This window comes from Melopsittacus undulatus, chromosome 7 (assembly GCF_012275295.1).
Source record: "Melopsittacus undulatus isolate bMelUnd1 chromosome 7, bMelUnd1.mat.Z, whole genome shotgun sequence".
Taxonomy (NCBI): Eukaryota; Metazoa; Chordata; class Aves; order Psittaciformes; family Psittaculidae; genus Melopsittacus; species Melopsittacus undulatus.
Genome location: NC_047533.1, coordinates 51,505,762 through 51,521,434, shown reverse-complemented (window position 1 = coordinate 51,521,434; position 15,673 = coordinate 51,505,762). Strand labels below are relative to the sequence as shown.

The following is a 15,673-nucleotide window of genomic DNA, read 5'->3' as shown; positions in this document are numbered from 1 at the left end:
CAGCTAAACTAATTAATGAAAAGACCAGCTAAACATGCTGTGAAGAGACATTGGGTGTTAAAAATGCAAACCATTGTCTATACCTGTGTTTCTACCATTATCTCTTACTGATTTGGTATGAGCATTACTGTAGGGATGGGGAATTTCTAAAGCAAAGCCAATATAAAGGCAGGATTTGAAATAACACTTACTTGACAGTTTTGCTAGAGGGTAAGTCAGGGTCACATGTTCAATATGATCCCACGTGATACTATTATTAAATACCAAACATCACAGGATAGAAAAAAAAAGGCACATTCAGACAGAAAAAGCTTCATTCTCAGGGCACTGTCTGTGCAAATCTCTCTTCTTGATTACTTCTTAGTCTGCAGACACAGTCACCTTGTTGGAGTTCTTCCTTCATTTCTTGCAGAACCTAAAATACCGTAACAGACGATATTAGAATGAACTATTGCACATATTCGGATAACTGCTTCAGTTACAATCCATAATGCCACTATAGCTTTCCTGTTTTCAAGAACCTCACTTCATTTTCAGTGAAAACATCCCCTCAGTATACAACTTGGCATCTAAATGTTAATTGTTTCTTTATTTTTGTAGTAAAAAGCCTGATCTGATCAACTGGTGAGTCTTGCAGAGGCAGGTGTGAGCGCAGGGCTGGCACTCAAGTCAACTGACTCCTTGTTTAGTCCGGGTGTAGCTATTCAGCCATGGTACGTCAGGCTGCTGTGGCCAGTGGGTAGTAAGTGAATTAATAAATAAAAACAAACAATGAAAGAGTTTTAAAGAGACCATCTCAGGGAAGTGGTGGTTTTCCTTTTAAACATAGCTCTGCTTTCTTCTCTTTCCTGTGCTTCTGGGAGATACAAGCTATGATGTGTATGATCCCAGTTTTCTGCTGCTCCAGGAGAGACCTTGCTAGTCAAAGGAGACATTTTAAGATTAGTTTTAAGAGAAAATCCTTCAGGGTTCATCTCACTAGTTTCTAAAAGGAAATATTTTTATAACAATAAAACTATAACATGCTTTCACAGTGAGTGGGACTTTTTTGGGGGAATTTTTATTAGGGCATTTTTTTCCTGCAGGTAGTAACTCCCAGTTTATGAAACAAACTTGGACTGTGTAGTTTGTCATCTTGCTCTGAAGGGATCTCTTGTCAGGAAAGATAGACTGTTTAATAGTCTTTGATCTACATCATGCTTTATGTGCAGTCCCTTAGGTTAGAATGGTACTCTTTCTGATTTATTGGTAAGACAGATACTTCCAAGATACATGCTTATATCCAGAAAGAAAAAGAAGACTTAGAGTATGCTGATTTATTAAATTGCTAGACTTGAGACTTGTTGGAACATGGGAGGAAAGAAGATTTCAAAGAGGATCTAGCAAAAGCATGCTGATTTTCAAGATTCAGGTATTGGAGCTGGGGGTAGCTGGCTGGTGCTGACTTACCTGTGGCACTTTAACAGTAGCTTGGATTTCAGTTGGTGTTGCCTGGAAGGGATATAGAGCATCGGTTTGTGGCCACCAATGGCTTACATTACAAATACGTATGTATGTAGCAACTGAAATGTGCTGGAGGTGAGGTTGGTATCTGTATGGAATAATTTGCAGGTTCTTTAGAGTGTTAGATTAGTTCCTATTTACTGAGGAATAATATTCCTCAGTTGCTTATTCAGGTATTCTGGTATTTTCACCCCAAAGCATGGGTTCAGTGCCTCTAAAACCCATCTAGAAATGAAGGACCTGGACAAATTTTTTTACAGTATTAAATTACCTTGGCAGAGGTGGAGGGGAGTCCAGTCACTAATTTTGAAATATTTTTTTCATAGTTCTGCATGAAAAGGTGTTGCTAGACTGGCTTCGGAAAGGTTTATGGTGCAAAGTGATGAGCATTAAGAAAGTAGGTTGTAGCAGCTAGTCTTTTATAATTGTGGGGCTCCCCTTTAAGATACTCGAAAGCCCTAACTTAATCTCTAATGTCTGTAATGATACTATGATATACTGTTGTTTTATAGTTTTGTTGGAAGCTATTACGAAGAATGGAAGTACTGCTGGGGGAGGTGCTTACTGCCAAAAACCAGCCAGTAACAATGACCAAAGTAAGCCCAATAACATGAAGGAGAACAATGCATCTTCTGCAGGTGAAAGTGGAAAAAACTGCACTGCAGACCAAATGGATGGAGTATACAGGTATGGCCTTGCTTAAATACATCACTGCTTTTTCATTCTGTGTATTATGTACTTAGCTTTCAGCTCTAGCATCTAAAGAAGCAATAAAAAAATCAAGCTTAGCTGAGAGGGGTTACTAGTACTGAGCTGTGCCTAAAAGGAAGAGGAGGGTTGTGCTGCAGTTAAACACAGTATGAGACATTGTCATTTTCTGTGAGAAAAATTATACTCTTCCTTTTAAACCACCAAGGTTACTTTATATAAAGATAATACTCAAAATAGTAAATTGATCTAATAGTAAGTGGGAGAAGTGATGAAAATATCAGGACAGTGTTTCTGTTCTTGAATATTTTTATGCTCAATATACGTGCTCACTCTTAATGTTTATTTTCTGGACAAGCTGGTCTTAGATGAGTGTTAAAACTATTTCATTCTGGAAGTGCAACAACCTGAGAACCACTGAAGCCCACAGTCTAAAGTTGCATTATATAAACTCTGTCTAGACTTCATGTAGCATGATAGTATTAAGATTGGGTGACATCAGGAAAGGAGGATGTGCAAAAAGAAAGAAGGATAAATAGAAATGTCCTTCTGAGGCAAATAACTCTTAAGTCATGTTATCATTACACACTTGTTGGCTGTAGGAGTGAGAAAAACATGGATTGATATCTGCTCTGATTTCTGCTAAAGAAATAGGTATACAGCCACTCTAACATTGCACACATCAAAACCCATTTGTATTTTCCTGTAAGCCTACTCTAGCTATTTTCAAGAGAGCTCAAAGAAGGGAGATCAAAATGTCCTTATCTCCTAATTTGCGTAGATTGGATGAACTGTTGTGCAAAATGTAAAATAGTGACTGTTTTTTTGTATGCATGTGAAATGTATGTTGCAGTTGATACCATCTTGGGATCTTTTTCTGAAGTTCAATAATGTGTTCAGCTGTGCTAACAGTGAGGGAAAAAAAGTAGCTTTCCTTTGTTGATACTGCAGCTCTGCATTTGGGCAGGTAGAAAGCAGTGTCTCTGGCATGGCTATACACTTGGTGTTATTACTTACTAGAGTTTTTCATTTACCATCCTCTCTGTTTGATTAATGTTATTGCCCTTTGTGACACATGTAAAGTAAAACCTGAATAAGCATGTAGTTTTTGGCCACCTTCAAAGTCTAACTGTTAAAATGAATGCAAAATGTGTGTGTGTGTGTGTGTGTGTGTGCACATGAGTGTGAGATACAATACCCAGAAATAAGTCCTCTGCAAAATGAGGCTTAGATCAAATTAAGACATGTAACATAGTCTCAGAAAGGTGCTACAAGGAAGGCTGTATCCCTGGAAGGATTCACTCACCTGTGACATGCCCATCTGAGCTGCAGTCTGCTTTGACATCAGACTTTCTCCAAGTTCTGCTTTTTTTTGTTTCTCTGTTGTAACAGAAAGTGTGTTGTCTAGCTTGTCTTGAGTAAAATGATGCTGTCAAGCGAATTTTTCCCCCAGTATACTTTCATGGTGCTGGGTATTGCTTCCTTGAAGGAGTTCACTAGGTACCAGATAAAATTAATCCAGTTTGCTGAGATCAGAACCAGAGTTAAGGGCATTTGCGGAAGTTACACATTAAGGATAATCTTGATGCAACATTGGTTCTTAATACCTATTTCAACAAGCTGCTTTGTGAATATTCAATTTTGGGGTTTAAAATCTACCCAGATATTTCAGTTGAGCAATTGTAATAGCTTACATAACAACGCATATTTATTTCTGTTTTACATCCAACTTAAAAATCAGCTGTTAAACCAAAATCTTGACCTTCGCTTGAATGATGCTACTATCCTTGAATGGTGCTATATACCTAATAGCAGCTTATAAACCTTTGGAGAGGGACTGAATTTTGGGTTAGGTTTGCAGTGATCAACAGAGCAAGTCTCCAGTTCTTGTTGGAAGTTTAGAAACGTTTGTCATGTTGTCAGTGAGTGACATCAACACACCACTTAGAAAATTTATGGTTAAGAATTAACAAACGCGTGCGCCTTGCCAAGGAGAACAGGATTAAATTCAAACAGTGGGCTAAAATTTAATGGAAAAATACAGCACATGTAGTGATGATAACTGAGGGAAAGCTTATGTTTAAACCACAGCGAGAATGAGCTTTCTAGTTGGAAACATGACAGGCTGTATATGTTATTGCTTTAGTCAGGCCCCAGACTTTTGCAATTAAATGAAACATGCCTCTCTGGGGAGGGTGTTCTTCAGAGAGCAGAGCTTGTCACCACCATATGCTTCTGCCATATCACTGTGGAATGGTTTTCAGATGTTTTGTTATGGCTTAACCCCTGCCGGCAGCTAAGTAGCATGCAGCCACTCACTCATCCCTCTGCCTCCCAGGTGGGATAGGGAGGAGAATCAAAGGGGAAAAAAGGTAAACCCCATGGGTTGAGATAAGAGCAGTTTAATAATTGAAATAAAATGTAATAATAATACTATTCTAATAATTGTATGAAAAGGAAGATAACAGAAAGAGAAGAATGAAAACTCAAGAACAACTGACGCACAGTACAGTCACTCACCACTAGCTGACTGATCCTGTCCCTCCTGTCCAAATCTCATGTTTTATATACTGGGCATGATGTGCTGTGGTATGGAATACCCCTTTGGTTAGTTCAGGTCAGGCTGTGTTCCCTCCCAGCTTCTTGTACACCTTCTCACTGGTAGAGCATGAGAGACTGAAACGTCCTTGATCAGGGTAAGCGCTACTTGGCAACAACTAAAACCTTGGTGTGTTACCAGCATTGTTCTCAGACTAAATCCAAAAAACACAGCACTGCATCAGCTACTAGGAAGAAAAATAATTCTTCCCCAGCTGAAACCAGGGCACCTTTGAAGTAGGTAAAGAAATGTGTGTGAAGGGTTGGTTTTAAATAGTATTTCATGCTTGATTTATTTTTTTCCCCTGTAAGGAAAGAAATTTCTAGATAGCAAAGTAGGAAATCTTAATTTTTTAATAAATTCTATATTTTGTCATGCATTTGACTCTGTCAAACAGTTGTTTTGTATGCTTATGATTCAAAAAGTGGTCATTATCCTCAAGTATCCTTCCCTCTACGATTCTGGTTCTGTTAATAATGGAATATAGACTGAGAGAAAGCATTCCTGATTTAACTACACATGCCATTTTCAATGCTTTTTCTGTATAAGCTTCAGTGAGCAGCTGGACATGGGGACAGACTCTCAGCTCTCTCTCACTTGGATCACTGATTATTGTTAGAATCATAGAATCATAGAACAACTGGAATTGTCTAGCTCTGTTGAATTTGCTTGTGACAATAGGTTTAAGCATAGTGAAGACATGCTTAGAACAGTAACTGATGTAACTGCATTAATTTTCATCAGGGTTACTCTAGTAATGTGAGTAGGTATGAGAACAACCAAGCACCTCTGTGCTGGTTTTATTTTTGGCACATACACAGGGGATGTTGATCACTAGCAAGCTACTGTAATACTGCTGTGGAGCATTACATGAGCTTGCAAACAAGTGGCTCGACTGGGAAAAGCATAAGATGCAATATCTTTCCACTGATTGCATAAGTGCTGGGTGATGCTCTGTTCTTTGTGGAAACGATGTGCACTATTTCAGTGTGACAATTTGAAGCATGAGATTCCCCAGACCACTTTGTTACTTCGGAATTGAAATGCTTTGAAAATACCATCTGTAGTATGTGCATTTTTTTCTTAAAGATGTTTATCTTGTCACTGGGGGCTGGATCAAGTTGCATTAACACTTTAAGTGACCTGCATATCAGAGATATTGACAGGAGACTAGCAGAAATATGTTAGGACCCACAGTAGACTTAAGTCTTTTTTAGAGTTAGTGCCCCAGGAGTCACTAGGTTATTGAAAGCTGTCTGAGCAACAGAAACTTGAATGCATCATGTGCACAACAAAAAAGGGAGAACTTGCTTTGTATTCTGAGATCTTTGCTTTAAAGCAATTCCTTCACTATTTGATGTAGGTTATTGGCATCTTTTGCTGAGATAAAGAAATGAAACATTTGTGTAAGAAAGAAAACTTTTTCTTCTAGTTCACTTAAAACAAATGAAGTGCTGATCAGAATTATAGTTATCAGAGTTCTTCATACTTTCAGACAAATTCTGTTCATCTCTGCCTACTCACACCACATGTGCAGACCCTTTTTGTGGACTAGCATGATGTTAAAAAAATGAACATTTCCCTGCTGTGTATTAATCTTTCCCATTTCTTTTTATCCTTTGAAGTGTGTATTATCTATTGTCTCCTACATGATTAAAAATAAATTCAGGCACATATACAGGTCATACACTTTATAAAGTCTTCCTTTAAACGATCTTAAAATTCATATGGTGTCTGATGTCTCCTTTTTAGTAAATAATCTGTATCATATGTTCCATATTACCTTTTTGACATCTAAAAGATAATTGCCATTAGTACTATGATGAAGCTGGATTGCTGTTTTGTGAAAACTAGTGGAATACTGCTTTTCCTGCCCTGCCAGTGCCTGCCTCTCAGAATGAATAGTTTTGTTTGGATCTTTGAGCTAGAACCAAAACAGATTAATAGAGCCATGAGTTCTATAGGAACCCTGTAAAGGAGGATTAAATGTCATCCAATAATGGTTGAGCATAATCACCATAGAATCATAGAATAGCTAGGATTGGAAAGGACCAATAGTTAGGATTGGATCATCTAGTTCCAACCCCCCTGCCATGGGCAGGGACACCTTACACTAAACCATATCACTCAAGGCTTCATCCAGCCTGGTCTTGAACACCGCCAGGAATGGAGCATTCACAACCTCCCTGGGCAACCCATTCCAGTACCTCACTCCCCTAACAGTAAAGAATTTCTTCCTTATATCCAGTCTAAACCTCTGCTGTTTAAGTTTCAACCCGTTACCCCTTGTCCTATCACTACAGTCCCTAATAAATAGTCCCTCCCCAGCATCCCTGTAGGCCCCCTTCAGATACTGGAAGGCTGCTATGAGGTCTCCATGCAGCCTTCTCTTCTCCAGGCTGAACAGCCCCAACTTTCTCAGCCTGTCTTCATATGGGAGGTGCTCCAGTCCCCTGATCATCCTCGTGGCCTCCTCTGGACTTGTTCTAACAGTACCATGTCCTTTCTATGTTGAGGACACCAGAACTGCACACAGTACTCCAAGTGAGGTCATCTTGATTCGAATTTATGGAGTAAACAAAAAATGGTTTCTATACGTTGCATGGATCAGACTGGAAGGAATTTGTGTGACTGACTTTTTGCAGACCTTCTGCTGAGACTTCTGTGAATTCAGCAAAACATATGCTAAAATTGAGAGAAAAAACACCCCAAACCAAAAAAGAAATCAGGGTGTGCCTCTAATTATGCTCTAGCACTGCTGTGAATTTTTGAAATAGCCATTTGAGTGGTTGAGAAAGTCAAGGTAGAAATCACAGTCATAGAGCCTGTCATGGACGAGTGGCACAGAAGATACGGCGAACTTCTTCAGAAAGGTCCTGCCTTCAAGCTATGCATTTTATAGGTAAAATAAAAGCTTAAACAAAATGTGGAGAAGTGTGTGCTGATAGAAGCTCAGCCTTGAGTATTTCATGAAATGCACACAGGAGTAACAAACTGACCAGGTACATTCAAGAGCAAGGTACTAAGACAAGCACCCTCATGTGGTGTCAAATCTGTCAGTAAAACAGAGATCTGAAGCTTCTGGTGCATTCATTACAGAAACTAAGGAGATGTTGGTACCAGCTTGAGTTCCTTGACAAGACTGTGACCTCCACTTCCCAATCTAGAGCACTTTTTGCAGACCACACTTACATCATCCAAACTGTGACTGGCACATTCTCAATTCAGCTGTAAGATGCCATTTGCATCAGGCCCTCTGGCATTACTGGAAACTTGACCCATGTAGAAATCGGTCTGCATTTTACTGTGGTTTTCTGCTCGTCTGGGATCAGAAGTCAGTGTAGCTTCCTCTTGCTCAGTCCTTTGTTACAAACATTCACATTGCTGCTCATTGTGCTGCTCAGTTCAGATTACTATTGGGAGAAATAATTGTGGCTCCCATTGCAAGCTTTTGGAGATAGTGGTTGAAGTATTTGTCTTTTTGTCCACCCTTGTGTTTATAGACAAAAGCTTTGGAAGGCCCTTCAGAATACCTAGTCCTACTAAAACTTAGTGATCACACGTCACTGCAGGTATTTGATACAGTAATGCAAGCATCTCTAGTGGGTTTTGTTAATCTGATAGAAGCTGTCGATGCTGACCTAATCTGAATTGTAGATTTGAAAAGTGAAACAAGAAGCACAGCAGTAGGATCACATAATTTTGTAGTCACAAGAGAGCCAGTGGTGGTAGCTGCAGAATTTCTGCAGGTGAGAGCAGGCATTTCAGTTCCTGGAGGGCTTCCTCTGCCTTCAGCCATCAGAGTATGAGGAACAAGCCAGCGTCAGGCAGAGCTGGCTCTTGCTATGGTCTGACTGGCTGACCAGTTCTACTGCAGGTGGCTTGTCAGCTGCAAGTTGACATAGTGGAGCTTTGCAAGTCACAGCAAGACTCCCCTGTCAGCAGATTGTGGGTGAATGTTAGCCATCACTTTCACTCATGGTGTTTGAGAAGTTTATTCTGTAAAAGCCAGGTATTATTTCAGGAACATCCAGCAACATGCCCTCCTAAATCAGCCAGCAAATCTGTTAACCAGAAGGGCAGTGCCAAGGTGCTGGCAGGGGACTAAAATTCAGCAAGGACAGAAATTAGCCAAACAAAAGAAATTGATAGTAATTCAGATGCAGAAGTGATCCAACCAGGAATGAAAAACACAAGAAACGCAATTCACAAAAAAACAAAACCTCAAATACATTAACAGTGAAAACACCAAATAAGCCAGAAATAACAAAAAACCCCAAAACCCAGTTCAGTACAAAAGGGGCAGTCAATAAGCAAGTGATAGGTAAATTGCAAGTTTAAAAAGAAACATTAGTATGGAGAAGTGTGCATGTGCAAGAAAATTAGCACTAGGGACTATAGTGCCTTAAGTACAGCAAAAGCAAGCAAGCAACAATTTGAAATGCAGCTTTCAGAAAGTTAGTTGTACATGCTTAGAGTGCTGCAGGACAGGGGGTTCAGGTGCAGTTAAAGCCATAAGTAACATCAATGGTCAGACTTCCAAAGCCTCCACTGGTTTTCATCTTTTCCAGCCTCTGCTGGCCAATGTTGTGTAGCCAGCAATAGAAGATAAGTGTGAAAGGGATGGTTCTTTCTGTCCATCTGTCCTTCTGTGACAGATCTCCACAGGACTGTTTGATGCTCCAGGTGAGGAATTCTGGCAGTGTGATGGTTGTCAGATGTCTGGAGTTTACTGGAGACAAGCGTTGGGGAATATGTCCAAAAAGGCCTGCTTCTGCTGGGGGACAAGAGTCAGGTTGGCAGTAGCTTCCAACAGCTGGAGAGAAATTTATTATCAGGACAGTGGCAGTTAGCGGGAAGAGGGCTTAAGTCTTTGAGAGTCTCTGTGTGAAGCCCATGATACTCATCTCTTTAAGGTGAAGGGGGTATGTGGCATGGCAGGCCCTGATGGGGTGGGCTGTGTGTGCCAACAGTGTTTGAGAAGCATGGTGACTGCACAGCACACGTAAGACCTGGATTGACCTCGTGATCCCATGCAGTTGTCCTACTGTAAACAGACTGACCAAGTTGAGTTTGTATTGTGTTAGTTTTGCCTCTCAGAAGCTCATCACAAACACTGATAATTTGAATTGAAAAGTACCTTCTAAACATCTTTGGTTGTCCCATCATCCTTAGTGCAGAGTTGCTGCCATACAAGTTTTGGTGCAGAACTCACATGGACTTGTCTGAAAAAGCGAGCCATTACCCTGTAATGGTGGCCCTGAATTGTGCTCAGTAAGGGACCTCCTAGCAGAAGTCACTAACTCCTTCTCTGTAGGAAACTTTGTATTAACTAAGTACTAGCTACTTACAGTCCAGATGCCTTTTGCCTTGAAATAGCAAAACAATGGTTATAAAACATTTGTCTAATAGCAGAGTGTCGCAAGAGCTTCATAGCACAGGGTCACTGCAGAGAATTCTAAGCTTAGGTAGGGGTTTTGGCCCCTGTATATTTATATAATCATTTAATATATTCCAGTTTTAAAGCTTGATCTGCCTAATCCAAAGTCCTGCTAAACTCTGCAAAATTACCACACATATATGCATATTCCACATGATTTGTCATAATGTCACATGCAGCAGTGCTTCTCAGGCTATTCAACAAAGTACTAGCAGCTTACGTTTGCAGCTGAGGATTGTTAGAGCCAGCACTCACTTGGCTGAGATCTGAAGATGACAACAGGCTAAACAGTGAACAGGGGTTAAGTATCTCTGTGTTGATCCTGTGCGGTAGAAAGGAGGGCAGTGTAAATGATCTGGAAGATCAGTTACAGGTCTGCTGCAGGCAGTGTTGCTGTGAGTGTGCCCATCCTGACAGGAACACACAAGGGAGAATAGAAGGGGTGGCTGTCACAAATTAACAAAGGTTTGTTTGAGCCTGGCCATTTAGCCTAGGGTAGCAGGTCAGGGTATGAGGGTGATTTGATATAAGATGAGCTTGAAATATTGAATTGTACCTTCATATGAAATCGGACACTTTAGAATGGTGATGCTTGTGTACTTGTAGATTGTCTTGTTTAACAAAGCAGTCACCAGCAAAGACTTGCTAAGAGACAATTGAGATACGTTATACCTTAACTGAATGCTTGTTTCTCGGTGAGAAATAGCTCATTTGTGAAGCAGACTCAGGATAGCTGTTGCATGGAGGGTGATAGCATTTATCCCTTTGAGGAGCAAGCGCCATCTGACCCACACGGCAGGTTTCTCCCTATGCTTTCTCATCAAGATTACTCACCAACAGTAGCTCTGGTTTGATACACTGGCTCTAGGCAGACTGTGGTGTCAGAAGCTGGTCACACACTGACTTGAACATATTCTGACCATTCCTGCTTTTCCAGTAGGGGTTTCCCACTGTGGGATTTTCACTGGTTGTGAATGGGAGAAAGCCAAAGTGAGTTTTGGGGGGTTGGAAAACAGGTTGGCATTTCTTGGATTTTTTTTTTTTCACTTTTCTCCTCTCTGCATCCTAAAGTTGTGAAATAATTGCATATAGGTTCTGCAAAGAAGTATGCTTTCATGTTTGGATCTGGGGCGGGGGGAGGTGTGTGTTATTTCCATGAAAAAATGGCCATACACTATTTGGGGAAAAAGTTGTTGAGAATGCAGGGTGTTAAAACACTTGAACAGATGTTCACTGCAGTTTTACTGCTAATAAAGTAACTTTGCTAAACATTGTTGACTCACTGCGTAATTTTATGTCAACCAAAGTTCTGAAGAGTCTGGTACACAAAAGGTAATTCAGATACTGAATTACTGAAAAGAAGAACTTAGATGGGATGCCGAGATAACAGTTTCTTGAAATAAAAGTTAATTCGATAGTGTTACACTTTAAATAAAAATGTATTTTCTTGCTACAGTTCATAAGTAATCTAGGTCTTGAAGCTAAGGATGAAGGGTTCTGTACAGTACCAAAGTTTTTTCTTCTTGTGAATGAATGAACAAATGAACAAACAAAAGTTTCTAGTACTCATAGTATAATTTGTTTTCTTTCTATTCTTTATTGGTGATGTGTTCTTCTTAGTTATCTTTATCAGCTTCCTGAACTTATTAAATGTTAGTTCAATATAATGAACTGTATTTATGTGACTGGATATTTGTGTTGGCAGCTGCCTGCATGCATTCAATGAAGCACTCTTGTGAGCATTACACCAAGACTTCCACAAAAGTTTGTGTTATTTGAATGCAGGAAAAGAGATCCCTCACATGAAACTTGATTTGATCAATCTGTGAACTATGAAGGACCACACACAACGATGTAGTTGTACTTCTGATGCTAGCATTCCCTTAATTACAGGGTACCCATTCTTCTTTCATGAAAATGCCAGAGGCTTACTTCCCCCTTTTTCTGCTTGGCTGCCCTGTGTATAGTCTTTGCAACACTAAACCCATATTTATGTAGAAATACATGTATTTAAGAGAATCTGGACACAGTTACAGCCATATGAAGAGACTCACACAAAGCTTTTAAAGTATTTATGGGTGTAATTTATATTTCTTGCTTGGATGAGCCTTCTCTTTTGGTATGCACCAAATGTTAATGTGTCTCATTTCTGCAATACAAGTTTGTGATTTGGCCATATTTTCTGAATCCTTATCTGAGTAACTTAGTTAGGTTTAAACTGTATTTATTGATTTGGTCAGTTCTTCCTGCCCACATAGAATTAATGTTCTCTCTGCCCTCTGTAACTGCTCTTTCTCTCTTCTGGGTATTGTAAAGCCTACCAAATCATTACATCATTTCCAGGTTTTGCTTTTCCTGTCTGGGTGAGACAGCCTACAGGAAGAATATTTCAGTGTTTGAATAAAGCTGCATTGAACATATGAGATAAGATGAATTTGCAATTGCTGAAGCTGTTATTGTTTCTGTGAACTTACATAAATACTTACAGAAAGCTTGTTAAGATCCAGGTGCATTCCCAGCAGCAGAGGTATTCTCATATGCCTTGTTTCCCTTAAAAGTGAATGCTTGAATCGTGTTACTTGACTTTTATTTGGAGAAAGGGAGGTATTGTTTGTTTTGTTTTAAGTCATGCATACCAGAGAACATTTGCTGTTGACAGTCATAACAGGCCTTCTTACCCACTAGCTCTGCAAATAAATATGGAATCTTCATTTTATGCATTATGAACATCAATATTCAAATAAATTGGGGATGAGGAAATGCTACAGTAATTGCAAACTGGAACAATTTCTTACAACTCTAGTCATTCTATAGTAGAAGTAGTAAAATAAATGTACATAGTAAGTAATTTTGAGTATGATCATTTGTTGTGCTCCATGAGTTTATTATGAAAAATGCCATTCTTTGTTTCTGGAGTGGATTTTTAAATAGATTTTATATTGAAAGTGAGACATATAATGGATTTTTGTTTACAATGTTTTACTTCATTTTCTTTTGCAGTATAAAGAAATGCAAAAACTATTATGAAGTCCTTGGGGTGTCAAAGGATGCGGGTGAAGAAGATCTAAAGAAGGCTTATAGAAAACTTGCCTTGAAATTCCACCCAGACAAAAACGATGCACCTGGAGCAACAGAGGCTTTTAAAAGTAAAACCCCTTTTTTACTTCAGATTTCTTTTGTGATTAAACTGTGTCAGCTGAACAGAAATTCATCTGCATTGGCCTCTTGTCTTTGCAAAATTGTCAGTGTGGTGTTCCGTACCTAATATTAAACTGACATTTTTATCCAAGAACATACTTCATCTTTATTGTCCTAACATATGCCTAGAAGTATAGATAAATTATGTGGGCTTCTGCAGTAGGGTTCGATTTCAGGAGATTGTCAGATACAGTGAGTGAATACTTGATCTGTGAAACCCCTTGCACTTTTTTACTGTTGTTGACTTAATGTAGTCAATCATATCTTACTATCTTAAATCTTTACTTGAACCTGAAAAAAAGCAAAGCAATATCTGACAGCAAAATGCAGGTTTTACTGATTCACATGCCACATTGTTACCTTTTCCTTAAAACTCCTTGTTTGTATTTAGTTTTACTACTTTTTCCACAGAGAAACACTTGGGTTCAAACGTGGCCTAATTAACAGTTGCCTTTGACTATTTTAGGTAAAATTTAGTCTGACTTGACCTGATCTTAGCCCTGCACAAGGGAAATTGCTGAGGAAAAGCTTGTTAAGGCAAAGTACATTTTCATCTCAGGCATAGATGAAGAAAAATGTGAATGTGTGAGAAATGATCATGCATAAACAAATAGTATGATTGTGGTACATCTATTTTATTTTTTTCCTGTGCAAGGTTTACATGCAGACATTTGAAAAAACAAAACAGATTTAAATTTGGGAAGGGAAAAAAAAAAGAAACAAAAATCCTGCTGGGTAAGACTTCTGACACAGAAGTAATTTAAGAGGTAATTATAATATATTAACAATTCCAGATGGCAATTGGACAGAATATAGCAGGAAAGTTGATGGTTAATGATTATTTTAATGCAGCTACATGATGGCTTTATCTAAAATAAAAAGTGTTATAAAATTGACTCCAGCCCTACAAGTAAAATAATTCTTCTTTGTTAATAGTATTTTAAATAACCTTTGAAATGTTAGAAATCAGTTTCTTATTATTTAATCTTTTGTTTAATATTAGCGCTTTTTACAAGTGTGATGTCTTCAGCTTAATTTCATTTTCTGGTTCTTAACTAAATGAGTAAATGAACAAAACATTTTGTAGGGAGTCTTGTTGACTAAAAATAACTTGGCATTTTTCTTGCTTCGAAATGATTGTAATCTTTTTTGTATGGCTGAGTAAATTTATTGTTTAGTTTGCCTTTCAATGTGTCTGATGAGTTTCTAACATCCAGCTGAAAAAAGGAGTTTCGCAATAATAGCTATTATTTCATAATAATGCATTGTTTTAAGGAAAGGCCACATTAGAGAACAGAGTTTGATGTTAGGCAAGGTACTTAGATCTTAAGCTACATAGTACAGCTCATCTCTTATATTGAGCGGTCTCCCTGAGAGTGCATTTCAGATTAAGAAGTTTGTGCAAATATAATCACTTTTAATCTCTTGGATTCACTTTTAATCTCTTGGAATCTCTTTTACCAACTTCATCAGAAATCTTTCTTTTGAAACTTTTGAGCAGTTAGGGGGTTTGGGGTTTGGATTTTTTTTTATTATTTTTTTAAAGTCTTTTATTTAAAGAAAATTATCTTTGAATCACATCTGTTGAGAATTATCATTAATTAATTAAAACCAAATAACAAATAGTCTGTGACAGTATGCTGTCTTCTCTTTAGCTGCAGTCACCATATTTATGTCTCCCTAAATTCTTAACTCTTGGGAAAATATAGATTTTTACTACCAATTTTATCTTTGTGCTGAATAGAGGATACAAGAGGAACCCTGCAGCAATATTTGGTGTCAGTAGTGTATATCATGCTCTCAGTGTACATTACCAAGCTTAATTTCTTTGTGTTTTCTCCTCCATTTAGAGGAATTACTAATATTATTTCTAAAGGCATCTTAAAAGGCACATAGTTAAGATTCATTAACTTCCTTTTTTTCTCCCAATTGGATAATGTTGAAAACAGTAATTATGCAAAGTCATAGTCCTTATTTGCACGTGTTGAGGTTGTAGTGCTGCACCTCTCAGAAAATTTTGATGACTTGATGGCGTTTCAACACTGAAAACCAATCCCTGTGCCTTGTGTTGGTTGGCTGCAAAAGAAGCCCTTTGTTGGAGCAGCCTGGAAGAGAGAGGAGACAGGAAAGCAGAAAGGTTTAATGAAGAGACTACTGAGTGAAGATTGTTCATTGAGTGCCAACAGAGAATTTCCTTCAGTCTGCAAGAGCTGTATGTCTGTGCA

The 15,673-nt window shown here is 38.6% G+C and overlaps 1 protein-coding gene across 1 annotated transcript in view; it reads left to right on the top strand.

Moving 5' to 3' along the window:
• The window catches only part of DNAJB14 (DnaJ heat shock protein family (Hsp40) member B14), a 28,760-nt gene that overhangs the window by 4,224 nt on the left and 8,863 nt on the right, over positions 1-15,673 (top strand). Inside the window, exons 2-3 of the mRNA XM_005148653.4 lie at positions 2,016-2,190; positions 13,251-13,396. Coding sequence (XP_005148710.1) covers positions 2,016-2,190; positions 13,251-13,396 — 321 coding nt within the window. The remainder of the gene's footprint in view (positions 1-2,015; positions 2,191-13,250; positions 13,397-15,673) is intronic.